Here is a 27,893-nt window from a genome sequence, read left to right on the forward strand (position 1 = left end):
TTGAACTATAAAATGGTGATTTTTTTGAGTCAAAATGAGAGTACACTTACACTATACTGCTTAATATTGATATTTTAGATTGCTGTAACGTGCCATGGGACCTTATGGTGCAAAGCAGGGAAGAATTCAATATACAGTGGTACCTCGGGTTAAGAACTTAATTCGTTATGGAGGTCCGTTCTTAACCTGAAACTGTTCTTAACCTGAGGTACCACTTTACCTAATGGGGCCTCTCGCCACTGCCGTGCGATTTCTGTTCAGTATAGTATAGGTGTACTCTCATTTTAACTCATTTAAATCAGCATTTTATGGTTCAAATTGGAAAAATAAATGCAGTAAATGGACCAAAGGCTGCCATTAGGGGTAGCAACGGAACTGCCGATTCACCACGCTGAGGAGAAATTAAATATTTTAATTTTTTTAGTTTCTTCTCCCGTTAGACTCACAAAATGTTTAGGGGTATGTGTACCCCTGCGTCCCTCCAGGTTAAGAACGGACCTCCAGAACGAATTAAGTACTTAACCCGAGGTACCACTGTACTGCCTTTATAATAATCAGATCATGGTGCCTTGCCCTGACACAGGAATGTAAGAAGCTGGCTTATCCCGAGTCACAGGGCTCTTCAGGCCCCTATCAAGAGATAACGGGTCTTGAACCTGGGACCATGTGCTTGTAAGGCAGAGGCTTTACCACCTCACCAGTTGCTCTGGCAAAGAAACTTAGACCTTGTGTGCAGTAATGCCGTTATCATTGCCTTACTAATCAATGAAGAAAAAGGATACAGACTGAAGTTCAGAGAAGTTCATTTCTTGATTATACAACCTTATCTACTTAATGGCTAATCTCATTTACTCAGAGAAACCTAGAATTCTTATTGGTGAAAGTCCATGTCTATGTGACCTCCTCAGAGTATATAAAACTGGAAAGCAAATTAATTCATCTAGAGTCATTTCAGGCACTGTTAGCTGGTGCCATGGAGCCTCTAGGGACAGTGACCATTTTGATGATCATATGTACCTCTTGCCTTGTTTTCCTTGCAGTCAGGAGCAGGACGCCAGAGAATGCAAAGCAGCTGCCACCTGGCCCACCTCCACTGCCCATCGTAGGGAACGCTCTGCAGCTGAAGACCAACAACCTGGCCCAGGTTCTCCAGGAGGTAAGCCAAGGATGAGCACCTTCCTCAACAGCTGTCTGTTGATGACCGTTACCTGTTTGCAAGCCTCTTTCCATTTGACTCTTTTGGAAGGGGACAATCCATTGTAAGTTTGTTTATTTATAGATGGTACCATCTGTGTGCAGGGCACATTTGCAGAGTATAAGGCAACAGACTCTGCACTTTGACAGAGGAGAGGCAAGAGAAGGAGGGGAGGCATCCAGACCAGAGGAAAAGAATAGCAGAATCGCTGTGATGTCAGTGGCACGGACTTGCGCTTGGCTACATCAGCAGGGATGGGGAGCAGGGACTTGTCGCAAAGGCTCCACAGAAAAGAGGTGGACTTTGAGCAGGTCCCACAACTCCAGAAAGGGGGTTATTTTATTGTCATGTCACCCTTTTGAGTAACGAACTTTAAAAAGCAATAGTGCAATTTTCATACTATTTTAGAGACGGGGGCAGGGGCGGGTCCAATTCCCCCTCCACACATGGATGGTTTGGGCATTTTTGCCCTCTGAATATTTTTAGCCTCTGCTGGACAGTGGGGAGTTCATAGTCTTCTTGTATTTTGAAAAGCTGCTCCTTTATTTTCCCCAAAATGTGCTCGGTGGGAAGGTACTGTAAGAATTCCCTTAGAAAAATTAGTGTGAGGGGGACATTCACGATATAGAGAAAGTGGATGGGAAAACACTTTTCCCCCCCTCTCATAATGCCATACCCTCCAACATTTCTCCAATGAAAATAGGGACATCCCATTCCATAATGATAATTTTACTATTTATAGCCCACACACCTTACTGGGTTGCCCCAGCCACTTTGGGCAGCTTCCAACATATATAAAAACATAATAAAACATCAAAAATTAAACAAAAAAACACTTCCCTATTCAGGATTGCCTTCAGAGGGGGTCGGACAACTCTATACCCTCCAACATTCTCCAGTGAAAATAGGGGCATCCGAAGGAAAAGGGGGGACATTCTGTAATCAAACCGGGATGGCTTCTCTAAATCAGGGATGTCCCTGGAAAATAGGGACACATGAAGGGTTTGTAATGCTAAAACCTGGAGCCTTCAGTTAAAGCTGAGTGTTGGAAGATTTACAACACACCCAAGATAGTAGTTCTTCATACAGTGCATATTGAAACTGTGGAATTCACTCCCAAAGAAGTAGCGATGATAGCCTCCAACTTGTATGATTTAAAAGAAATGTTCAGACAAAGTTCATTGAAGATAAAGCTACCCATAGCTGCTAGTGATGATGCTGAACCTCAACCAGTTCCAGGGACCTGCAGGAGGGGAGCGTGCTATTGCACTCAGGTCTTGTTTTGAAGCTTCCCAGAAGAACTGTGTTGGCCACTGTGATAACAGTCGTGGACTAGTTGGCCTTTGGCCTGATCTAGCTGCACAACTCTTCAGTATGCTATTAAGAGTCATGTGGTTCAGATGCCCATAGTGAGTCTGGGGGCAGCGAGGCTCTACATCAGCTATATGACTCTCTCCTAACCCGCAAACCCACCTAGATGTGTGTCTTTCTCTATCTTTTTTTCCAGTTTAGTGAGAAGTATGGCTCTGTGTTCACAATATATTTTGGAGCAGAACGTATTGTGGTGCTGCATGGCTATGATGCAGTGAAAGAAGCACTGATCGACCGTGGAGATGAATTTGCTGCCAGGGGACCCCTGCCATTAGCTGATGGTGTCAACAAGGGATTAGGTATTTTATGCTGGTTTGACCAGTAGGGGAGATGCAGGAAAATCCCTCTATTCATGAAAATAAAGCAAAAAAGGTTGCAAAGACAAGGCATTGCATCTTGAGATAAACTTTCCTAATTAATGTTCCCACTGGACTGTAGCAATAGATAATTAGCAGCCGTTTAATGGCAGAGCTATATATTGGCCATTGCTATTCAAGAGAGAAATGAGCCATCTCATAGCAGTACTTAAGCAATATCTAGGGCTGTAGCGGACAAAGGTCGGTGTGGTGGGTGCTGACCGCCCTGGGTGCAATCCCTGAGGGGTTCGCCTCAGATCACCACAGGTGGCACCCCCCTGGGATGTGCATTGCCGCTGGCACCCCCCGGAAGCTCCCCTCTGCCGCGCGCCGCCTTACACCCAAGGGTGCTTACCCCTGCCCCACGCAGGTCGATCCAGGTGCTGGAGCAGCTTGGCCCTCCTCTGGTCTAGAGCAAGCACCAAAAATTAAAACAGGATTGAGTGAGTCTCTAGCCTTCAAAAATAATGGTCTGGGGTAATTCTGGTGTGGGCAGTAAGTGTGAGAGTTATGTGAGGAGAACTCCCTGGCCTGGATCTTGTGAATCAATAAGCTCTCCACACCAAGAAAGAGTTTCAAAGTTACTGCAAGCTATCATTAAATTTGTTCCCAAATAATAAATAAATTCAAATTAATAAATTCAAATCAACTCATTTCACTGAAACAACTAGCAATGTGGTCCAGTTTTCTTTAAGTTCTTTTTGGTTAATATAGTCCAAGAACTATTGCTTCTTCATTATACTGGCAGCTTCAGAGAGAGACCCAGGCTCCAAGAGATGAATTATCAGTTAACATAAATATTGAAACACTGAAACCTCTTTCTAAGCTTTAGCTGCAAAAATGGACATTCTGCAAATGCAAACCTCCACTACGTTTCATACACAAAACACACACTAACATAGCATTTTATGCACATTAAACACATATATTTTACAGTAAGGGCATGCATCAGAAAACTGGCCAGCTACTGATTATGGAATAAGGAGGCACCAAAGTACCAAGTCTCCAGGTGGTCTGGAGCCAAGAATAAGAGCCTCCTCCTCTTCCAACCTGCTTCTTCTGCTCTCCCTTTCAGTCCATCCATCTCCTTCATGCCAATTTCCTCTTCTGCTTTCCAGGAATAGTATTCAGCAATGGGGAAGTGTGGAAGCAGCTCCGACGCTTTGCCCTTACCACCCTGCGCAACTTTGGCATGGGAAAGAAAAGTATTGAGGAGAGAATCCAGGAGGAAGCACAGTTCCTGCTAGAAAAGTTCCAGGACACTCAGGGTGGGTAGCCACTGCCCTTTATCCACATAGACTTATCAAGCAGACCCCCTTGAACATCACAACAGATTCTGGGGTACATTACAACGGATTATTAACCAACTCATAAAGAAATATCATGGTGGGTACAAGCAAATTATTAAAAAAATTAAAATCGCAAAACACAGAAATAGTGACCAACACTGAATCAAATAAATTGCCTAAAAACATGTGAAATACAAACATTTTCATCAGGTGATGAAATGCCAAAATTCTAGCTGGTTTCAATAGGAACCACATTCCAAAGCACAGGTGCCATTGTGCTCAAAGTTTTAATAGATATAATAGATATCTGCATTGATATGAAACAAACATGTGATGAGTGTGTGGCAATTTGGAAGGCTTCTCCTGATGGTCATAGTGATCTGAGCAGTGTGTATGGGCTAAGGTGGTCCTTAAGTCACCTGGTCCTAGGTCACTGAGAGCTTCATACACACCAGTAATGCAGTGACCTTGTCAATGTACTGCCAAACAATGCATAGCTTTCAGCAGGGGTGTAATATGCTGACACAGACCAGTTCCATCTAAAGCCCGGCTGCTGCTTCTCTATCAACTGGAAGAGTGCTCCGCAGATATTGTTGAATTCCAGCTGCTTTCAGCCCCTACAGTCATCAGTGGTCCAGAAGTTAGAGTCTAGCAGCATCTGAAGTGCTTTAGATTCCCTAATTTTAGTCTAGACTTCACCAAGGCCTGCTCCACTGTGGTCACCCTTTCCTATCTAAGGATATATTGGCTGAAGCTGGAGGAAAGCACCTTGGAAAGTCCTTGGAAGAAACTACTCATAGCCACTGAAGATGCCCATGCCTCCAGAATTGTTGTGAGAAAGGCAGCTCCCTGTCTGACCCCTGAGGCCAGGAGCCAGGAAAAGGCAGCTCAGAAATTCCAGACTACATTATTGCCTAAAACCTGTAGTGGGGTGTATATTTATTTGTTTGTTCTCCTTCCAGAGAAGCCCTTGGATCCAACCTACTCACTCAGTTGCGCTCTCTCCAATGTCATTTGTGCAATTATCTTTGGGAAACGATACGATTATAATGACAAGAAATTCCTATCCATGATGAGCTTAATGAATGAAAACTTTGAGGTTTTTAGCTCTTCTTGGGGACAGGTAGGTGCCATCTTTTTAAAGGCCCTTTCCTACAAAGTCTAAATTTTCCTTCTGTTTACCGTATTTTTTGCCCCATAGGACGCACCTAATTTTTTTTGGGGGGGAAATAAAGGAAAAAAATTTTATTTCCCCCCCAGGTGCGCTGGGCTAATCCCGAAGCTTGGGGGATGCGGAGCTCAGCGCGCCCCAAGCTTCTGGGTGCCGGCAAGGTCTCTGCTAGCCCTGGGAGAGCCACGCGACTCTCCCACGGCTAGCGGAGTGCTGCGCCAATCCCGAAGCTTGGGGCATGCGGAGCTCAGAACGCCCCAAGCTTCTGGGTGCTGGCAAGGTCTCCGCTAGACCTGGGAGAGCCACGCGACTCTCCCACGGCTAGCAGAGCGCTGCGCCAATCCCGAACCTTGGGGCGTGCGGAGCTCAGCGCGCCCCAAGCTTCTGGGTGCCGGCAAGGTCTCCGCTAGCCCTGGGAGAGCCACGCGACTCTCCCATGGCTAGCAGAGCGCTGCGCCAATCCCGAAGCTTGGGGCGTGCAGAGCTCAGCGCGCCCCAAGCTTCTGGGTGCTGGCAAGGTCTCTGCTAGCCGTGGGAGAGCCGCGCAGCTTTCCCACAGCTAGCAGAGCGCTGCGCCAATCCCGAAGCTTGGGGCGTGCGGAGCTCAGCGCGCCCCAAGCTTCTGGGTGCCGGCAAGGTCTCCGCTAGTCGTGGGAGAGCTGGGTCTCCCATGGCTAGCAGATAGCTTCCTGAAGCCTGGAGAGCGAGAGGGGTCGGTGCGCACCGACCCCCCTCGCTCTCCAGGTTTCAGCGAAAGCCTGCATTCGCCCCATAGGACGCACACACATTTCCCCTTCGTTTTTGGAGGGGGAAAAGTGCGTCCTATAGGGCGAAAAATATGGTAAATGTCTTTCTTCCAGGCTTCTCATGACCCATACTGCCTCTGCCTCTTAATATTTCTGTAAATGTCCTAGTTGCAGGCTTGCCATGGGTAACTGGTTAGCCACTGTGACAGCAGGATGGGCCACGGGCCTGATTCAATAGTTTCTTCTTACATTCTTATGTTTTTAATTTGGAGTTCCAGTCAAGGTCGGTGCATACAATGCCAATACCTGGGTCTAGTAACCAAGGTTTGACTTAACAGTAGCCCAGTGGAGCAGGAAGTAAAGCTTAAGCAGTTTTGATAGTGGGGGTGTGGAATTGCTGCATGATTTCTCAGTTTTTTGTAAAGGTACACATAGGAGAAATAAAGAAATCAAAAAATCTGCATATGACCTCTACAACCATTAGGCAGAGGGTGGGAAAGCACTAACTGAGTGGAAGGGAAGATAATACAATGCAGTACAATCAATGAAGCACCGCCCAGTAATGCAGATGGGGAACATCTACAGAGATTTTCGAGGCATTGGCAGTGAAAATGCTGGTGTGTGGACCACAGAGTTGACATGAACACAAGGCAACAGTGGCCAACGTTATACTGAAGCCTGAGTATGGACAAACCCTGACTGAGGTTGGTGCCAAAGGGTCTCTTGTGGTGTTTCTTCTAGCTCTACAACCTCTTTCCTTCTTTGATGAAATGCATCCCTGGGCCCCACCATAAAGTGCTGAAAAACAACTTGGAACTCAGAGAGTTTGTTTTGGAGGAGGTTGAAGAGCACAAGCCTGCTCTGGACCCCAGCTCACCTCGGGATTTTATCGACTGCTTCCTTATAAAAATGGATCAGGTAATCATGAAAACTCACAGACCTCTCCATGTGGGTTCTCCTGCCACTCCTGTAGCTTCCCAACCAGCAGACTTCCATCCAGCTTCTTGTGGGGAATGCCAAGGAAAGAGATTCCTGCCCACACCCCATTGGAGTAGATTCATTTCCCATTGCTGACTTGTTCCTGCAGTAAGTGGGAAGTTCTTTCTAATGATTAGCCCTCTGGGTAAGGAATGTCAAGAGGAATGAGCTGTAAAAGGACTTGAGATAAGATGTTGTGTCTTGGGAAGGGAGCTGGTCCCAGTGGCGCAGTTAAATTCTTGTTATGTGGTACTCCAAACAATTGAGTTGACTCCACTGACCGTGTTGTGTGTTTCTGCAGGAAAAAGGTAATAGTGCATCCCATTTCACCATTGAAAACCTGGCCATAAGCACAGTTGACTTGTTTGCGGCTGGAACAGAGACCACCAGCACCACACTGCGATACGGGTTCATGATCCTCCTCAAATACCCAGAGATACAAGGTAAAACAGATGCGTTATTAGTACTTATTATTCTTGTTCTTTCCCAGATTTATGTGTCATGTCGCAGGTCCAAGAGGTGGTTGGTCTGCCACTTTCCCCAGGAAAACCCTCTGTTCACTGGTGAATGTTAACCATCGCTGACGGACATCAGCAGTAAACAGAAGGCTTTGCTGGAGACCACAGTGGGGGGGGGGTGTTTGTGTGGACAAAATGCTCATGCCCATGCCTAGAAATCCCAGCAAAAACAGAAGTGTGGATGAGCTCTTATAGCTGACCATATTGCAAACCCCAGGATTTTATATACAAACAGTAACAACTTGAATTTGGCCCAGTAGTATAGTGGCAGCCAGTGCAGATCCTTTAGACAAAGGCATCACATCCTGCACCAGCTGGACTTTCTGTGCCAGCTTGAAGGGTAGCCCACAAAGGCACAACCACAAGGGCCAGGGGTCAAAAGGCCCTCAGGTAGGATCAGAATCACTGCAGGACAGTGCCTCCAATAGGAATCCCTCTAAGCTGGACCATCACTTGCTTCTAAAACTTCCCTAAAGAGGAGGCTTTTGTCCCACTGGGCTCCTTTTGGATAAAAATTGAATTAATATATAAATAATTGCAGTTATACTATGTTTCCCTGTTTACAGATGGATTACTGAAGGTGAGCTACAATAATTTGTCTGAGTTAATGTGATGAGTCAATAGAAAGTTGGCATCAGAAAACATTGAAAGCTCCAAAAATGTGCAGGGGCTGGCAGGCACTCCCATGGAATTTCAATTGCTTCTATGATGTTTCCTGCACTGGTGTTAAACCTCATTCTTCCCATTACAGACAAAGTGCATGAAGAAATTGACCGAGTTATTGGCCGATCACGAAGTCCTTGCATGGCAGATCGTGGGGAAATGCCTTACACAGATGCTGTCATCCATGAGATCCAGAGGTTCATCTCTCTCCTCCCACTGAGCGTCCCTCATGCAGTCCTCAAAGACACACCGTTCAGACAATATGTCATTCCAAAGGTCAGCTCTTTTCAAGGCTCTGAGTAGTAATATTAGGCTGGTAGCCATGATGGCTATATTCTACCTCAATGGCGAGAGGCAGCATGCTTCTGAATACCAGTGGGTGGAAACCACAGGAATAGAGAGTGCTGTCTTGTTTAGATTATGTTGATGGGCTTCCCATGGGCATTTGGTTGGACACCATGAAAACAGGATGCTGGGCCAGATGGGGCCACTGGCCTGATCCAGGAGAGCTTTTCTTCTCTTCTTATCTACAAGCAAGTTTAGCCCAACTCCTAAAGTGTAGCTGGCCTGGACTTCATTTTAAACACCCTATTGCCTTCTGAAGCTGCCCCATTCTTCTCTGTATCAACAAAGTACCTTCCTTCCTGTTAGTGCCTTCCCACACCATTCCTTTGTGAGTGTCAATTTTATGCTTTCGTTGGGTGTCATGGCCATCCAGCCCATTTCTTTGCACTCTCTGCAGGGCACTACCATATATCCAAGTCTGACATCTGTGCTACATGACAGCAAAGAATTTCCAAACCCCAAAGAATTTGACCCAGGACATTTCTTGCACAAAGATGGCACCTTCAGGAAGAGCGACTATTTCATGCCTTTCTCGGCAGGTAAGATCTCTGCTTCCTCAGTAGGTCTTTCCCGTCTCACTAATTGGCTCAGGTCTTTCCCGTCTCCCTAATCGGCTGGTGTCGGGGCAATGAGGGGGGACCTCCTTCCTCCTGCAGCCTAAACTGGAAGGGCTCCAAGTTTGTGAGAGAGGGGCAGAGGCTTCTGGGTCCATCAGAACTCCTTGCACCCTTCCTGTGTCCAGCTGAAGCAAAGAAATGGTGGAAAGACTGACTCTCCCAGGAGCTGTTCTAGAGCAGCACCTTTGCTCCTTTGGCATGATTGTTATTTTCTTCGTAACAGCCAAAGTGGTTGTTATGCATCTTACACTTTGGGTTTCCTTTGCAGGGAAGCGGATATGTGTGGGGGAAGGTCTGGCCCGTATGGAGATCTTCTTGTTCTTGACCACCATATTACAGAACTTCACTCTGAAGTCCATCATTGACCCCAAAGACATCGATCTGACACCGGTGTTGAGCAGCATAGGCAACTTCCCTCGGCCCTATCAGCTCTGCATTGTCCCTCGCTGAAAAGCCTGCCTCAGGAGGGCTGCACATGTGAAAAAGTCGCAGCCTGGCAAATCTTTGTTCAAAAAACCCATAACACAATATCTCCTCACGTGTGGAGCCCTATCTTCTTACCTGACTAGTTGTTGAACTGTTACTTTGGGGATCGTGCTAGAGACTATTTCACGTTGAAGACATTATTGCAATGGACAAATAGCAGCATTTAGAAATTATTCCTACACAAAAAATCCCATTCTTATCTTTCTTGCCCCTTCATATGCCTATGTGTGCAGCGGCGTAGCTAGCCGCTGGAGTGCCTGGTGCGGGGGCATGTCCTGCAGCCAGGGGTGTGTTGAGCGACCCATGGGGGTGGGGCAAGCCTCTCCAATGCTTGGAGCCTCTCCGCCCCCTCCCCCTCAGCTGTAGGGCGTCTGAGGGAGAGGCAGTAGGCAGACACAAATCCCACGTTGCAGCGCGAAACTTGCAGGTGCCTAAGCCACCATGTCACTCCAAAAAATTTCATGAGCCCAATTTTTTAAAAAACTGATTGTGTCATACACCCCTCAATGATGACATCCCGGGCAGACTGCACCCCCACCCCTTCCTCCAACACTGTATATGTGTGATGGGCAAAATCTGCCAAGATGTAAGCTTTTTAGCCACTGAGTCTTGTTACTCTTTGTGCTAAATGAAGCCAATCAGAGTGGAAGGAAATGAGTCAACCACTGAGGAACTGGTGACCCTCAATGGTGGTTGGAGTCTTGCGCCCATCATCCCTGATGTTGGCTGGGGCAGATGGGGGCTGGAGTCCAGGAATATCTGAAGGGCTGTTTGTTCCCCATTCTTGCCATGAGGGCTCAGTTGAGACAACTCCCATAATCTCATTTCAATGGCTAGGTGGCTGGAGATAATGTGAGCTGCAGTCCAGCAGCAAATTCTCCAACCTTGAATTGGTGGGTTGAAGTGCTGCAGGCTGTAGAAGCTGGGTGGGTTGAGGCCCCTGTCTGAGATGACCTTTTCATTCCCTCGCATGTCGTACCTGAGATACAGCAAAGTTGTTTAACTGAGTGACAACATAAGCTTTTTTGGTAACCCTTCTATAGATCTGTACACTGAGATTGGCAGGTATGTCAATGCTAATAATAAAGTACAGGCAGACAATTTTGTTTGGAAAGATATTCCAATAAACTCAGTTTGGAGTTTCCCAGTGCTAGAACAAACTGTCTTTCACTTTCAGCCTGAGCTAAGAAGGAAAGTCTTTGGAGGGTGCTGCAGAAATCAATAGCTTTTAAAATCTTTACCCCTTTCACCTAGTAGAACATCCTTGAGACTTGACATTTACAAATGTTTGCCAATAATCCCTTTAAGGGGGATTCTAAAGAACAGATAGCAATACTGGATGCAACTGAACTTCTGAGTAAGTATGGGAAATGAACTAAGTTGGATCCAGTGATCTGCTAGTCCTAGGAAACATATCTTCAAGAAAGGCACAGAGCATAGATGGGCAAGATCTCCCAAGCCCACCTTGGATGAACTTGGATGGAGAGTATAAATGAGGGCCAAATAACGCTAGAGGGATTTTAAAAAGCACTGTGAAACGCGAGAAGTATTGTTAAAAGGGAATAGAAAAAGAAAGGTTTAAATAATGACAATACAAACCTAAGAAATGCGTATATTAATAATGACTATGAAAGATTTACGGAAAAGCTGAAGGAAGTCCAGAAAAGAAAGGCTTTGTGAAAATTAGATGTGAAATTATTGTGTGATTTGTTTTTCTTGTAAATTAATAAAAATTATTATATATAAAAAAAGAACTTGGATGAGAAAACTTCTTTTTTATCCCCCAGAGCCCAACCGAGGCTCTCATTGTCTATAAAATTCTAGAACAGAGTGAAAATGGCCCTCCCTCAAATTCTCCACTTACTTTGTGGGTGGCAAAAGAAGGAAGGTCATTTCACTGAATATTCCCCAAGGGAGGACTGAAAATCTCCAGGAGGAGTTGGAGAGGGAAAACTTTCAAAGAATTGTCAGAATTTCTTTCCTCTCAGCCTTCCTTCAACCCTGCTCCCATTCAGTGTAAAAGAAAAATGTTTCCCTAGTACAAATTCAGAGGCAGCCTGGGCAAAATTGGTGAGGGGAAGTCCACCTATGAAGTTAACCAAGGAAGAATGGTCTTCCTCTTCTGTCTTCAGAATTTTTCTGTTTGGCTCCTGCACCCTCTCAATTATGCTCCTATTCAAAGTAGTGAAGTAATGTTTCTCCATTGCACTGAATGGAAGGGGCAAGATGAAAGAACTTGTCTCTGATTTGCATTTTAATTCAAGCTGGAGAAGAATTCGGGTCTTGAAATGCATGTCCTCTGTCCCCATTGAAACTCCTGAAGGTCTTCTCCAAACCAAAGCTTGGAGAAGTGTGCTGGTTTCACTTGCATAGAAAACCACTGCTCCACTTCTTCTGGAGAATAAGAGCACATCCAGATGTATGTATTTTTTTACCTGTTTGTGAAATGGAATGGCTTTATAGATGTCCTTCACCCTCCCAGAGCTAAATAAATAATACTATGACAAAGTGAATGCTGTAACTTGTAAAGATTATGCAAGTATAGCAATTTTATTTGCAGATTTATAAACTGCTTTACAACCAAACATTACTGCAGCTGTGTACAGTAAAATAAAAAGGATTCCTAATGCAGTAAACTACATTTGCTTTGGATAATTTATTCTGACTCTGCAAGGCTTCAGGAGGAAAGAGTTGCTTTGCAGGCCACTGATACCTTCACCCCCTGAAATCCTAAGCTCCTTCTAGTTTCTACCAGGCATTCCTTATGCACTTCGGAGCTTTGCCTTTGTTTCTAATGTAACCCAAGCTACTGCCATTCATTGTATTAGTAGCAATCCAGCACACCTTCATTTACTAGAGTAAGGTGTGGCAATTATTGTTCCCCCTTCTCTTCCAAGAGATAGATGCAGGAGCATGCGCAGTAGGTTGCTTTTTAGGGTGGTTTGAATGGCTGCTCTCAGAAGATTCTGGCAGTCTCCCCACCTCCCCTATGCATCCTCCCCCTTCCTCACATGCCCCCAAACCTCTGTATTCCTCCCTAGCCCCAATTGCCCTTAATCCCCCCCCATCCCACAGCATTTGTATTTGTTTGTATGATCAGTGGCAAACCTGTACTTTCACTACCGATTCCCCTGACACATCTAATCTAAGGATGGCCTGCTGCTTATGATGTAACAATGCAAGCAATCCAGAATTTACAGACATTTACAGACCATGTCCACACAGGATTAAAGTGTCGTATTTTGTCTCAAACTGCCCCACTGAACAAGCTTATATTAGCTGGCGAAAACCCTCTCCCATGCCCACACTTTTAAGCAGTTTGCCGTTGCTTCTTTTTATCTAAGTTGTATATAAAAAAAGAGGAGATCTGTGGCAATTTGTAAAGGGAGTAAGATTTGCTAGGGCATACTTCCTCAGATGCAGAATGGGTGGCAACAACAACAACATAGTATTATTAATAATGTACAGTGGTACCTCAGGTTAAGTACTTAATTCGTTCTGGAGGTCTGTTCTTAACCTGAAACTGTTCTTAACCTGAAGCATCACTTTAGCTAATGGGGCCTCCTGCTACTGCCATGCCGCCGGAGCACTAATGTCTCTTCTCATCCTGAAGCAAACTTATTAAACTGAGGTAATATTTCTGGGTTAGCGGAGTCTGTAACCAGAAGCGCCTGAAACCCGAGGTGCCGCTGTACATTTCTTTTCTCTGGAGGGAGGCAGGGGTATGCATATCCCTAAACATTTTGTGAATCTAATGGGAGAAGAAACTAAAAAAATTAAAATATGTAATTTCTTCTCAGCACAGTGAATCGGAAGTTCCGTTGCTACCCCCGATGGCAACCTTTTTGTTCATTTACTGCATTTATTTTTCCTGATTTGAACTATAAAATGGTGATTTTCTTGAGTCAAAATGAGAGTACACCTACACTATACTGCTTAATATTGATATTTTAGATTGCTGTAACCTGCCATGGGACCTTATGGTGCAAAGCAGGGAAGAATTCAATATACAGTGGCACCTCGGGTTAAGAACTTAATTTGTTCTGGAGCTCCGTTCTTAACCTGAAACTGTTCTTAACCTAAAGCACCACTTTAGCTATTGGGGCCTCCCACTGCTGCTGCCGCACGATTTCTGTTCTCATCCTGAAGCAAAGTTCTTAACTTGAGGTACTACTTCTGGGTCAGCGGAGTCTGTAACCTGAAGTTTCTGTAACCTGAAGCATCTGTAACCTGAGGTGCCACTGTATAGTAATAAAGGAGAATGCATGCTTTCTCCCCGAGGATCCCCATGCACCTCACATTTGGACACTAAGCACTGGTTACCCACAAGCGCAGCAGCAAGAATGCAGCCTCCTAGTCATTCTGTGGACCGGAGTCCTGTCTCCTTCCTCTGTGGGCTCATCATGGTGTAGTTATATTGCCTTTATAATAATCAGATCATGATGCCTTGCCCTGACACAGGAATGTAAGAAGCTGGCTTATCCTGTGTCACAAGGCTCTTCAGGACCCTACAGAGAGATAACGGGCCTTGAACCTGGGACCATGTGCTTGTAAGGCAGAGGCTTTACCACCTCGCCAGTTGCTCTGGCAAAGAAACTCAGTTTATGCAATCTGAACTCTGGTGAACTGAGTTGGCCTCTCTCTGCAGAGCAGCCATAAAGTGTCCCAGCTGTGGCTAGAATGGGCTGAACTTCTGTGATCTGCACTGACAGGAGATTGACTCAAAATACACAGAGCAGCAACAGTTGTTGGCAAGAACACCTGGTGCACTTTGGTTTATGAACCGAACCACGATTTCAAATAAGTTTATGCAAACTGAACTGACAAGTCAGTTTGCAAGAGAATTTAACATTGGTATAAGGGAGATATTATGCCAGCTAATTACAGTAATTTTATGGATGTCTATAACCTGTTCCAGGAGTATGTTTAAGCTGTGAATCAGTGTAAAAAGGCCAGCTAATATACACAACGGGATATTTACTCTCTTCTTTTTGACATCGTTTTTTGAAATGCTTGAGGATCACTCCTGTTTTAGGAGCTACCCCTTAAAAGGGGACCTCTCAATATTTTAAATAAATAACTTGGCAGGCTTCCATCATCTGCATGCTCCCCTCTTGTACTAAATATGATTTCCAGAGGTGGATGGAAGAATTGCACTAAATGAAAACAAGAAGTTAATTCTCTGTGACACCATGTCCACTAGTGACCATGGTTTTGTCCCCATTAGGGCACATGTGAGTCACTGTTTTGATGAGCACATTAGTGTGTCTTATCAATACAAAAGCACTTCCAGGTTCATGTCTCCAAAATCTATCTTGGTGTGTCCTGTCCACATTAGTGGGAAGTGCTAGATGGGATTGTTGGGGGAAAGCAAATAAACTTCCTTCTCCTGAACCTCTAGCTAATGCATGTATTACTTTAAACCACACAAGAGCACTGTTTGTGTAGCAAGCAAGCCAGCAAACCTCTCAGTTTACTTCACCCAAGCTGCAAGGTCTGCTAACAGGGATGTATTTTGCTGAGGCTGAGCTCCATTATGGACCTGCCTTCAAGTTTATTTCAAATATGTGTGTTCCAATAGTCCAGACTTGCCCAAAATTGCAGTAATTTGTTTTAAATGTGTGTTGCTCCAAGCCATGAAATCTGTTGTCTTTTTTTGTTTTTTTTGTTTTTTTGTTTACCTGTCTGGCATACATACATTTGATTTTTTTTAAAAAAAATATGCAAGTTTTCTCTACACTTCTGACACAATCTGTCACATTTGTGGGCATCTAAGGTGCGAGGAACTTCCAACCAAGCACTCAGAGTGTAGAAGAAGCTCTCCTGCAGGAACCTTAAAAGCAGAACCATTTGCCACAAGGCTACTCATCCTGCGAAGACAGGGATGTATTTGTGCTAAGGCTGAGTTCCATTATGGACATGCCTTCAATTTTATTTCAATTTTATTTCACATTTGTGGGCATCTGAGGTGCAAGAAACCTCCAACCAAGCACTCAGAGTATAGAAGAAGCTCTCCTGCAGGAACCTGGTCCTGAATACACCTTAGAAGCAGAACCATTTGCCTCAAGGCTACATTACAATGTTTGGCAGGAAAAAAAAATGACCCCTGGTTGTCTTACATCACAGACCTTGTGCGGAGTAATGCCATTATCATTGCCTTACTAATCAATGAAGAAAAACGATATAGACTGAAGTTCAGAGAAGTTCATTTCTTCATTATACAACCTGATCTACTTAATGGCTAATCTCATTTACCGTACTCAGAGAAACCTAGAATTCCTATTGGTGAAAGTCCATGTATGTGTGACCTCCTCAGAGTATATAAAATTGGAAAGAAAATTAATTCGTCTAGAGTCATTTCAGTCACTGTTAGCTGGTGCCATGGAGCCTCTAGGGACAGTGACCATTTTGATGATCATATGTATCTCTTGCCTTGTTTTCCTTGCAGTCAGGAGCAGAACGGCAGAGAATGCAAAGCAGCTGCCACCTGGCCCACCTCCACTGCCCATCATAGGGAACGCTCTGCAGCTGAAGACCAACAACCTGGCCCAGGTTCTCCAGGAGGTAAGCCAAAGATGAGCACCTTCCTCAACAGCTGTCTGTTGATGACCGTTACCTGTTTGCAAGCCTCTTTCCATTTGACTCTTTTGGAAGGGGACAATCCATTGTCAGTTTGTTTATTTATAGATGGTACCATCTGTGTGCAGGGCACATTTGCAGAGTATAAGGCAACAGACTCTGCACTTTGACAGAGGAGAGGCAAGAGAAGGAGGGGAGGCATCCAGACCAGAGGAAAAGAATAGCAGAATCACTGTGATTTCAGTGGCACGGACTTGCGCTTGGCTACATCAGCAGGGATGGGGAGCAGGGACTTGTCCGAAAGGCTCCACAGAAAAGAGGTGGACTTTGAGCAGGTCCCACAACTCCAGAAAGGGGGTTGTTTTATTGTCATTTTATTGTTTTATCCTTAAAATAAAAGCCATAAAGCCCCCTTCTGAGTAATGAACCTTAAAAAGCAATAGTGCAATTTTCATACTATTTTAGAGACAGGGGGCGGGGGAGGGTCCAAGTCTCCCTCCACACATGGATGGTTTGGGCATTTTTGCCCTCTGAACATTTTTAGCCTCTGCTGGACAGTGGGGAGTTCATAGTCTTCTTGTATTTTGAAAAGCTGCTCCTTTATTTTCCCCAAAATGTGCTCGGTGGGAAGGTACTGTAAGAATTCCCTTAGAAAAATGAGTGTGAGGGGGACATTCACGATATAGAGAAAGTGGATGGGAAAACACTTTTCCCCCCCTCTCATAATGCCATACCCTCCAACATTTCTCCAATGAAAATAGGGACATCCCATTCCATAATGATAATTTTACTATTTATAGCCCACACACCTTACTGGGTTGCCCCAGCCACTTTGGGCAGCTTCCAACATATATAAAAACATAATAAAACATTAAAATTTAAACAAAAAAACCACTTCCCTATTCAGGATTGCCTTCAGAGGGGGTCGGACAAGTCTATACCCTCCAACATTTCTCCAGTAAAAATAGGCACATCCTAAGGAAAAGGGGGGACATTCTGTAATCAAACCGGGATGGCTTCTCTAAATCAGGGATGTCCCCGGAAAATAGGGACACATGAAGGGTCTGCAAAGCTAAAACCTGGAGCCTTCAGTTAAAGCTGAATGTGGGAAGACTTACAACACACGCTAGAGAGTAGTTCTTCATACAGTGCATATTGAAACTGTGGAATTCAATCCCAAAGAAGTAGCGATGATTGGCTCAAACTTTGATGATTTAAAAGAAATGTTAATGAACTTGGATGATTTAATGAACTTGGACAATTTAAAAGAAATGTTAATGAACTTTAAGATAAAGCTACCCATTGTTGCTAGTGATGATGCTGAACCTCCACCAGTTCCAGGGACCTGCAGGAGGGGAGCGTGCTATTGCACTCAGGTCTTGTTATGGAGCTTCCCAGAAGAACTGTGTTGGCCACTGTGATAACAGTCGTGGACTAGTTGGCCTTTGGCCTGATCTAGCTGCAGAACTCTTCTGTATGTTATTAAGAGTCATGTGGTTCAGATGCCCATAGTGAGTCTGGGGGCAGTGGGGCTCTACATCAGCTATATGACTTTCTCCATCTTTTTTTCCAGTTTAGTGAGAAGTATGGCTCTGTGTTCACAATGTATTTTGGAGCAGAACGTGTTGTGGTGCTGCACGGCTATGATGCAGTGAAAGAAGCACTGATCGACCGTGGAGATGAATTTGCTGCCAGGGGACACCTGCCATTAGCTGATGATGTCAACAAGGGATTAGGTATTTTATGCTGGTTGACGAGTGGGGGGGGGGGACACACAGGAAAATCCCTCTATTCGTGAAAAAAGGTTGCAAAGACAAGTCATTGCATCTTGAGATAAACTTTCCTAATTAATGTTCCCACTGGACAGTAGCAATAGATAATTAGCAGCTTTTTAATGGCATAGCTATACATTGGGCATTGCCATTTAAGAGAGAAATGAGCCATCTCATAAAAGTACTTAAGCAATATCTTGGGCAGTAGCGGAGAAAGGTGGGTGTGGTGGGTGCTGGCCACCCTGGGTGCAATCTCTGAGGGGAGTGACATCGCCACAGGTGGCGCCCCCCTGGGATGTGCGTTGCCGCTGGCACCCGCCGGAGGCTCCCCGCCGCCGCGCGCCGCCTTACACCCAAGGGTGCTTACCCCTGCCCACGCAGGCCGCTCCAGGTGCTGGAGCAGCTAGCTCCGCCTCTGGTTTAGAGCAAGCACCAAAAATTAAAGCAGGATTGAATGAGTCTCTAGCCTTTAAAAATAATGGTCTGGGGTAATTCTGGTGTGGGCAGTAAGTGAGAGAGTTATGTGAGCAGAATTCCCTGGCCTGGATCTTGTGAATCAATAAGCTCTCCACACCAAGAAAGAGTTTCAAAGTTACTGCAAGCTATCTTTAAATTTGTTACCAAAAAAACCAACACCCAAATCAACACATTTCACTTATACAACTAGCAATGTAGTCCAGTTTTCTTTAAGTTCTTTCTGGTTAATATAGTCCAAGAACTATTGCTTCTTCATTATACTGGCAGCTTCAGAGAGAGACCCAGGCTCCAAGAGATGAATTATCAGTTAACATAAATATCGAAACATTGAAACCTCTTTTTAAGTTTTAGCTGCAAAAATGGACATTCTGCAACTGTAAATCTCCACTACGTTTCATACACAACACACACAAACATAGCATTTTATGCACATTAAACACATATATTTTACAGTAAGGGCATGTATCAGAAGACTGGCCAGCTACTGATTATGGAATAAGGAGGCACCAAAGTACCAAGTCTCCAGGTGGTCTGGAGCCAAGAATAAGAGCCTCCTGCTCTTCCAACCTGCTTCTTCTGCTCTCTCTCTTTCAGTCCATCCATCTCCTTCATGCCCATTTCCTCTTCTGCTTTCCAGGAATTGTATTCAGCAATGGGGAATCGTGGAAGCAGCTCCGACGCTTTGCCCTTACCACCCTGCGCAACTTTGGCATGGGAAAGAAAAGTATTGAGGAGAGAATCCAGGAGGAAGCACAGTTCCTGCTAGAAAAGTTCCAGGACACTCAGGGTGGGTAGCCACTGCCCGTCATCCACATAGGCTTATCAAGTGGACCCCCTTGAACATCACAACAGATGCTGGGGTACATTACAACAGATTATTAACCACCAGCTCATAAAGAAATATCTTTTTTTTTTAAATAATATTTTATTTTCCACATTCAATAAACAAAAAAAGAACAAATCGACAAACACATCAAAAGGAAAAAAGCAAAAGAAAAACAATACATACATTGTACAAAGACAAAAAGAAAAATGAAAACGGTAAGAATAAAAGAATTAAAAACAAATATTGTATCATTGTATTCTTCAGCATTAACTTAGGTCTGCGACTTCCCCATGCCTTCCCACTCTGTATTCTAGGTCTTATATTCTGGTAGTAAACTCTTTCCCTCTGGCGTATCTTTGGTTCAGATTAATATTATTGTCTTATTTATCCTTACATTTCCCTATGTCTTATTAAAAATACTTTCTTTAACATTGTCATTTTTATAATAACATTCTTTTACATTCAATCTGATAACCTCAAACGTTCGTAATTTTATAATGCTTCTGTAAATAGTCTTTAAATTTCCTCCAATCTTCCTTCACCATCTCTTCTCCCTGGTCTCTGATTCTGCCAGTCATTTCTGCAAGTTCCATACAGTCGATGAGCTTCATTTGCCATTCTTCCAGCGTGGGTAGATCTTGCGTCTTCCAGTATTGCGCGATGAGTATTCTTGCTGCTGTTGTAGCGTACATAAAAAAAGTTCTGTCCTTCACTTGAACCTGTTGGTTTACCATACCCAGGAGAAAGGCTTCTGGGGTCTTTCTAAATGTGTATTTAAATATTTTTTTCAATTCATTATAAATCATTTCCCAGAAAACCTTAATCCTTGGGCACGTCCACCAAAGGTGAAAAAAGGTACCTTCTGCTTCTTTACATTTCCAGCATTTGTTATCAGGCATATGATACATTTTTGCAAGCTTGACTGGTGTCATGTACCACCTATATATCATTTTCATTATGTTCTCTCTTAAGGCATTACATGCCGTAAACTTTATTCCAGTGGTCCACAACCTTTCCCAGTCAGCAAACATTATGTTATGGCCAACGTCTTGAGCCCATTTAATCACAGCCAATTTCACTTCCTCATCGTGTGTGTTCCATTTCAGCAGCAAATTATACATTCTAGACAATATTTTTGTTTTAGGTTCTAATAGTTCTGTTTCCAATTTTGATTTTTCCACCTGGAAGCCAATTTTTCTGTCCATTTTAAATACCTCCATTATTTGATAATAATGAAGCCAATCTCGGACTTTACTTTTTAGTTTGTCAAAACTCTGCAATTTCAATTTGTCACCATCCTGTTCTAAGATCTCCCAATACTTCGGCCAATTTGCCTCCATATTGAGTCTCTTTACTGCCTTAGCTTCCATTGGAGACAACCACCTTGGGGTTTTGTTTTCCAAAAGATCTTTGTATCTGATCCAGACATTGAACAGTGCTTTTCTAACAATGTGAATTTTGAACATTCTATGCACTTTAACTTTATCATACCATAGATATGCATGCCAGCCAAATGCATTATTAAACCCTTCTAAATCCAATATGTCTGTGTTTTCAAGAAGTAGCCATTCCTTCAACCAGCAGAAAGCTGCTGCTTCATAATAGAGTTTTAGGTCTGGCAGGGCAAAGCCCCCTCTTTCTTTAACGTCTGTTAATATTTTAAATTTTATCCTTGGCTTTTTGCCCTGCCAGACAAATTTAGATAGATCTTTTTGCCACTTCTTGAAACAATCAGTTTTATCAATAATCTGCAGTGTCTGAAACAAAAATAGCATTCTTGGCAATACATGGTGGGTACAAGGAAATTATTAAAAAATAAAAAATCGTAAAAGACAGAACTAGTGACCAACACTGAATCAAATAAATTGCTTAAAAACACGTGAAATACAAACATTTTCATCAGGTGATGAAATGCCAAAATTCTAGCTGGTTTCAATAGGAACCACATTCCAAAGCACAGGTGCCATTGTGCTCAAAGTTTTAATAGATATAATAGATATCTGCATTGATATGAAACAAACAACTAGATTATTGCCTAAATAATGGGGCTGTATAATTATTTTTTTTGTCCTTCCAGAGAAGCCCTTGGATCCAACCTACTCGCTCAGTTGCGCTCTCTCCAATGTCATTTGTGCAATTGTCTTTGGGAAACGATATGATTATAATGACAAGAAGTTCCTATCCATGATGAGCTTAATGAATGAAAACTTTGAGGTTTTTAGCTCTCCTTGGGGACAGGTAGGTGCCATCTGGTTAAATGCATTCTTTTCCACAAAGTCTAAAGTTTACTTGCATGTGGAATATTTATTTTATGTAGCTTCTGCCTCTGGCTGTGGCCATTTTCCTGCTGTTTAAATGTCTTTCTTCCAGGCTTCTCATGGCCCATACTGCCTCTGCCTCTTAATATTTCTGTTAATGTCCTAGTTGCAGGCTTGCCACGGGTAACTGGTTAGCCACTGTGACAGCAGGATGGGCCACGGGCCTGATTCAATAGTCTCTTCTTACGTTCTTATGTTTTTAATTTGGAGATCCAGTCAAGGTTGGTGCATACAATGCCAATACCTGGGTCTAGTAACCAAGGTTTGACTTAACAGCAGCCAAGTGGAATAGGAAGTAAAGCTTAACGAGTAAAACTCACAGGCTCAAGTTTATAACTGGAACTAATCACTTGGGATGTATATACACTGCCATTGCCTCTGCATCCAGTGTGCTTCCACTACTGGTTTGAGAAGGTGTGAATACACGACGTTAGCCACAATCCATATCTATCCTGCCTTGCAGCATTTTAAGCCAGCGATGTGTACACAGCCTGGTTTCAACAGGAGGAGCAGATGGGACTAAATTTAGAAAGATGTATGGGACTCCTGAATGAAACCCAGCAGAGCTGCTGCATAGGCAGTACTGAACTTGAGAGAACAATGGTCTCATTCAGTATATACCTTTTAACATTCAGAGTTTGGCGGGGGGGGGGGTAATTGGGTTGTTGTTCTTATTTTGATTATGCATTTTGTGGTTTTATATTTTGATTTTAGTCTGTCAACTGCCCTGAGACCTGTGGGTATAAATTCAATAAATGATAATAATAATAATAAGATAATAATATAAGACAGCTTCCTACCCAGCTATTGTGGTTTTGGCAGTGGGGGTGGGGGGATTGTTTCATGATTTCTCATATTTTTCTAAAGGTAGGTGAAAATAAAAAATAAAAATCTGCATATGACCTCTACAAACATTAGGCAGAGGATGGGAAAGCACTAATTGAGGGGAAGGGAAGATAATACAATGCAGTACAATCAATGAAGCACCACCCAGTAATGCAGATGGGGAACATCTACATATTTTTGGGAAGCATTGGTAGTGAAAATGCTGGTATGTGTACCACAGAGTTGAAATGCACACAAGGCAACAGTGGCCAACGTTATACTGAAGCCCGAGTGTGGACAAACCCTGACTGAGGTTGGTGCCAATGGGTCTCTTGTGGTGTTTCTTCTAGCTCTACAACCTCTTTCCTTCTTTGATGAAATGCATCCCTGGGCCCCACCACAAAGTGCTGAAAAACAACTTGGCACTCAGAGAGTTTGTTTTGGAGGAGGTTGAAGAGCACAAGCCCACTCTGGACCCCAGCTCACCTCGGGATTTTATCGACTGCTTCCTTATGAAAATGGATCAGGTAATCATGAAAACTCACAGAACTCTCCTGCCACTCCTGAAGCTTCCCAACCAGCAGACTTCCATCCAGCTTCTTGTGGGGAATGCCAAGGAAAGAGATTCCTGCCCACACCCCATTGGAGTAGATTCATTTCCCATTGCTGACTTGTTCCTGTAGTAAGTGGGAAATTCTTTCCAATGAGCAAGGAATGTCAAGAGTAATGAGCTATAACAAGACTTGACATAAGATGTGTCTTGGGAAGGGAGCTCGTCCCAGTGGCGCAGTTAAATTCTTGTTATGTTGTACTCAGAACAATTGAGTTGACTCCACTGACTGTGTTGTGTCTTTCTGCAGGAAAAAGGTAATAGTGCATCCCATTTCACCATTGAAAACCTGGCCATAAGCACAGTTGACTTGTTTGGGGCTGGAACTGAGACCAGCAGCACCACACTGCGATACGGGTTCATGATCCTCCTCAAATACCCAGAGATACAAGGTAAAACAGATGCATTATTAGTACTTATTATTCTAGTGCTTTCCCAGATTTATGTGTCACAGAAATCCCAGCAAAAACAGAAGTGTGGATGAGCTCTTATAGCTGACCACATTGCAAACCCAAGGATTTATATGCAAACAGTAACAACTTGAATTTGGCTCAGTAGTGTACTGGCAGCCAGTGCAGATCCTTTAGACCAGGCATCCCATTTCACCATTGAAAACCTGGCCATAAGCACAGTTGACTTGTTTGGGGCTGGAACAGAGACCACCAGCACCACACTGCGATACGGGTTCATGATCCTCCTCAAATACCCAGAGATACAAGGTAAAACGGATGTGATGTTAGTATTTATTATTCTAGTTCTCTCCTCGATTTATGTGTCACAGGTCCAAGAGGTGGTTGTTCTGCCACTTTCCCCAGGAAAACCCAATGTTCGTTGCTGAATGTTAATCATCGCTGACTGACATCAGCAGCAAACAGAAGGCTTTCCTGGATAAAACAGTGGGGGGGAGGGATCAAATGCTCAGACCCATGCCTAGTAATCACAGACCTGTGCCTAGAAATCCCAACAAAAACAGAAGTGTGTATGAGCTCTTATAGCTGACCATATTGTAAACCCTAGGATTTTATATACAAACAGTAACAACTTCAATTTGGCCCAGTAGTATGGCGGCAGCCAGTGCAGATCCTTTAGAGAAAGGCATCACATCCTGCACCAGCTGGACTTTCTGTGCCAGCCTGAAGGGTAGCCCACAAAGGCACAACCACAAGGGCCAGGGGTCAAAAGGCCCTCAGGTAGGATCAGAATCACTGCAGGACAGTGCCTCCAATAGGATTCCCTCTAAGCTGGACCATCACTTGCTCCTAAAACTTCCCTAAAGAGGAGGCTTTTGTCCCTCTGGGCTCCTTTTGGATAGAAATTGAATTCATATATAAATAATTGCATTTATACTATGTTTCCCTGTTTACAGATGCATTACTGAAGGTGAGCTATAATAATTTGTCTGAGTTAATGTGATGAGTCAATAGAAAGTTGGCATCAGAAAACATTGAAAGCTCCAAAAATGTGCAGAGGCTGGCAGGCACTCCCATGGAATTTCAATTGCTTCTATGATGTTTCCTGCACTGGCGTTAAACCTCATTCTTCCCATTATAGAGAAAGTGCATGAAGAAATTGACCGAGTTATTGGCCGATCACGAAGTCCTTGCATGGCAGATCGTGCGGAAATGCCTTACACAGATGCTGTCATCCATGAGATCCAGAGGTTCATCTCTCTCATCCCACTGAGCGTCCCTCATGCAGTACTCAAAGATACACCGTTCAGACAATATGTCATTCCAAAGGTCAGCTCTCTTCAAGGCTCTGAGTAGTAATAGTAGGCTGCTAGCCATGATGGCTATATTCTACCTCCATGGTGAGAGGCAGCATGCTTCTGAATACCAGTGGGTGGAAACCACAGGAATTGAGAGTGCTGTCTTGCTTAGATTATGTTGATGGGCTTCCATGGGAATTTGGTTGGATACCATGAAAACTGGATGCTGGGCCAGATGGGGCCACTGGACTGATCCAGCAGAGCTTTTCTTCTCTTCTTATCTACAAGCAAGGGAAGTAGTTTTGCCCAACTCCTAAAGTGTAGCTGGGCATCTTCAGGCCTGGGCTTCATTTTAAACACCCTATTGCCTTCTGAAGCTGCCCCATTCTTCTTCTGTATCAACAAAGTGCCTTCCCACACCATTCCTTTGTGGGTGTCAATTTTATGCTTTCGTTGGGTGTCATGGCCATCCAGCCCATTTCTTTGCACTCTCTGCAGGGCACTACCATATATCCAAGTCTGACATCTGTGCTACATGACAGCAAAGAATTTCCAAACCCCAAAGAATTTGACCCAGGACATTTCTTGCACAAAGATGGCACCTTCAGGAAGAGCAACTATTTCATGCCTTTCTCAGCAGGTAAGATCTCTGTTTCCTCAGTTGGCTGCAGTCTTGGCCAGCTCAGGTCTTTCCCGTCTCCCTAATTGGCTGGTGTCGGGGCAATGAGGGGGAAGCTCCTTCCTCCTGCAGCCTAAACTGGAAGGGCTCCCATTTTGTAAGAGAGGGGCAGAGGCTTCTGGGTCCATCAGAACTCCTTGTACCTTTCCTGTGGCCAGCTGAAGCAAAAGAAATGGTGGAAAGAGTGACTCTCCCAGGAGCTGTTCTGGAGCAGCACCTTTGCTCCTTTGGCATGATTGTTATTTTCTCCGTAACAGCCAAAGTGGTTGTTATGCATCTTACACTTTGGGTTTCCTTTGCAGGGAAGCGGATATGTGCGGGGGAAGGTCTGGCCCGTATGGAGATCTTCTTGTTCTTGACCACCATATTACAGAACTTCACTCTGAAGTCCATCATTGACCCCAAGGACATCGATCTGACACCGGTGTTGAGTAGCATAGGCAACTTCCCTCGGCCCTATCAGCTCTGCATTGTCCCTCGCTGAAAAGCCTGCCTCAGGAGGGCTGCACATGTGGACAAGTCGCAGCCTGGCAAATCTTTGTTCAAAAAACCCATAACACAATATCTCCTCAGGTGTGGAGCCCTATCTTCTTACCTGACTAGTTGTTGAACTGTTACTTTGGGGATCGTGCTAGAGACTATTTCACGTTGAAGACATTATTGCAATGGACAAATAGCAGCATTTAGAAATTAGTTACACACACACAAAAATCCCATTCTTATCTTTCTTGCCCCTTCATATGCATATGTGTGCAGCGGCGTAGCTAGCCGCTGGAGTGCCTGGTGCGGGGGCATGTCCTGCAGCCAGGGGTGTGTTGGGCGACCCATGGGGGTGGGGCAAGCCTCTCCAATGCTTGGAGCCTCTCCACCGCCTCCCCCTCAGCTGTAAGGCGTCTGAGGGAGAGGCAGCAGGCAGACAGAAATCTCATGCTGCAGCACGAAACTTGCAGTTGCCTAAACCACCATGTCACAATTTTTAAAAAATTCATTTTGTCTTACCCCCCCTCAGTGATGACATCCAGGGCAGACTGCACCCCCACACCCCCTTCTTCCACCACTGTATGAGTGTGATGGGCAAAATCTGCTAAGATGGAAGCTTTTTAGCCACTGAGACGAAGTCCTGTTACTCTTTGTGTCTTTGGAGGGTGCTGCAGAAATCAATAGCTTTCGAAATCTTTGCCCCTTTCACCTAGTAGAACAACCTTGAGACTTGACATTTACAAATGTTTGCCAAAAATCCCTTTAAGGGTAACCATGTTCTAAACAACAGATAGCAATAATGGATGCAACTGATCTTCTCAGTAAGTATGGGAAATGAACTAAGTTGGATCCAGTAATCTACTACTCCTAGGAAGCATATCTTCAAGAAAGGCACAGAGCATAGATGGGCAAGATCTCCCAAGCCCACCTTGGATGAACTTGGATGAGAAAACTATTTTTTCTTCTCCTGAGCCCAACTGAGGCTCTCACTGTCTTTAAAAATCTAGAACAGAGTGAAAATGGCCCTCCCACAAATTCTCCACTTACTTTGTGGCTGGCAAAATAAGGAAGGTCATTTCACTGAATATTCTCCAAGGGAGGACTGAAAACCTCCAGGAGGAGTTGGAGAGGGAAAACTTTCAAAGAATTGTCAGAATTTCTTTCCTCTCAGTCTTCCTTCAACCCTGCTCCCATTCAGTGTAAAAGAAAAATGTTTCCCTAGTACAAATTCAGAGGCAGCCTGGGCAAAATTGGTGAGGGGAATCCACCTATGAAGTTAATCAAGGGAGAATGGTCTTCCTCTTCTGTCTTCAGAATTTTTCTTTTTGGTTCCTGCACCCTCTCAATTATGCTCCTATTCAAAGTAGTGAAGTAATGTTTCTCCATTGCACTGAATGGAAGGGGCAAGAGGAAAGAACTTGTATCTGATTTGCATTTTAATTCAAGCTGGAGAAGAATTCGGGACTTGAAATGCTTGTCCTCTGTCCCATTGAAACTCCTGAAGGTCTTCTCCAAACCAAAGTTTGGAGAAGTGTGCTGGTTTCACTTGCATAGAAAACCACTGCTCTACTTGTTCTGGAGAATAAGAGCACATCCAGATGTATGTATTTTTTTACCTGTTTGTGAAATGGAATGGCTTTATAGATGTCCTTCACCCTCCCAGAGCTAAATAAATAATACTATGACAAAGTGAATGCTGTAACCTGTAAAGATTATGCAAGTATAGCAATTTTATTTGCAGATTTATAAACTGCTTTACAACCAAACATTACTGAAGCTGTATTCAGTAAAATAAAAAGGATTCCTAATGCAGTAAACTACATTTGCTTTGCATAATTTATTCTGACTCTGCAAAGCTTCAGGAGGAAAGAGTTGCTTTGCAGG

At 44.0% G+C, this 27,893-nt stretch overlaps 2 protein-coding genes and 1 long non-coding RNA gene across 3 annotated transcripts; 2 read left to right on the forward strand and 1 right to left on the reverse strand.

The window, feature by feature from the left end:
* Nucleotides 1–943: 943 nt before the first annotated feature.
* LOC310676206 (cytochrome P450 2C19-like) lies at nucleotides 944–9,809 on the forward strand. Its single transcript, XM_083437849.1, has 9 exons — nucleotides 944–1,156; nucleotides 2,703–2,865; nucleotides 4,041–4,190; nucleotides 5,174–5,334; nucleotides 6,870–7,046; nucleotides 7,408–7,549; nucleotides 8,376–8,563; nucleotides 9,030–9,171; nucleotides 9,518–9,809. The coding sequence occupies exons 1-9, from the start codon at nucleotides 974–976 to the stop codon at nucleotides 9,697–9,699; spliced, it is 1,488 nt and encodes a 495-aa protein (XP_083293975.1). The 5' UTR covers nucleotides 944–973; the 3' UTR covers nucleotides 9,700–9,809.
* On the reverse strand, nucleotides 6,387–27,856 carry LOC310677675. The gene is made up of 2 exons (XR_014511360.1): nucleotides 26,559–27,856; nucleotides 6,387–10,261 (listed from the first exon to the last, which is right to left on the reverse strand). It is a non-coding gene; the product is annotated as an uncharacterized lncRNA (long non-coding RNA).
* On the forward strand, nucleotides 16,087–26,093 carry LOC310677658 (cytochrome P450 2C19-like). The gene is made up of 9 exons (XM_083440771.1): nucleotides 16,087–16,299; nucleotides 17,888–18,050; nucleotides 19,201–19,350; nucleotides 21,467–21,627; nucleotides 22,883–23,059; nucleotides 23,393–23,534; nucleotides 24,694–24,881; nucleotides 25,349–25,490; nucleotides 25,832–26,093. Exons 1-9 carry the CDS (start codon nucleotides 16,117–16,119, stop codon nucleotides 26,011–26,013), a joined length of 1,488 nt encoding a protein of 495 aa, XP_083296897.1. The 5' UTR covers nucleotides 16,087–16,116; the 3' UTR covers nucleotides 26,014–26,093.
* Nucleotides 27,857–27,893: the final 37 nt, after the last annotated feature.

Source organism: Podarcis tiliguerta (genome assembly GCF_965153285.1).
Source record: "Podarcis tiliguerta genome assembly, chromosome: 1".
Taxonomy (NCBI): domain Eukaryota; kingdom Metazoa; phylum Chordata; class Lepidosauria; order Squamata; family Lacertidae; genus Podarcis; species Podarcis tiliguerta.

Bases quoted from the DNA above. Each gene is read 5' to 3' on its own strand.
- LOC310676206 (XM_083437849.1), top strand. From the start codon at position 974: ATGGAGCCTCTAGGGACAGTGACCATTTTGATGATCATATGTACCTCT. The intron at 7,047-7,407 runs GTAATCATGAAA...GTGTTTCTGCAG, and splicing joins TCCTTATAAAAATGGATCAG to GAAAAAGGTAATAGTGCATC. The intron at 9,172-9,517 runs GTAAGATCTCTG...TTTCCTTTGCAG, and splicing joins TTTCATGCCTTTCTCGGCAG to GGAAGCGGATATGTGTGGGG.
- LOC310677658 (XM_083440771.1), top strand. From the start codon at position 16,117: ATGGAGCCTCTAGGGACAGTGACCATTTTGATGATCATATGTATCTCT. The intron at 16,300-17,887 runs GTAAGCCAAAGA...CTTTTTTTCCAG, and splicing joins TGGCCCAGGTTCTCCAGGAG to TTTAGTGAGAAGTATGGCTC. The intron at 24,882-25,348 runs GTCAGCTCTCTT...CACTCTCTGCAG, and splicing joins GACAATATGTCATTCCAAAG to GGCACTACCATATATCCAAG.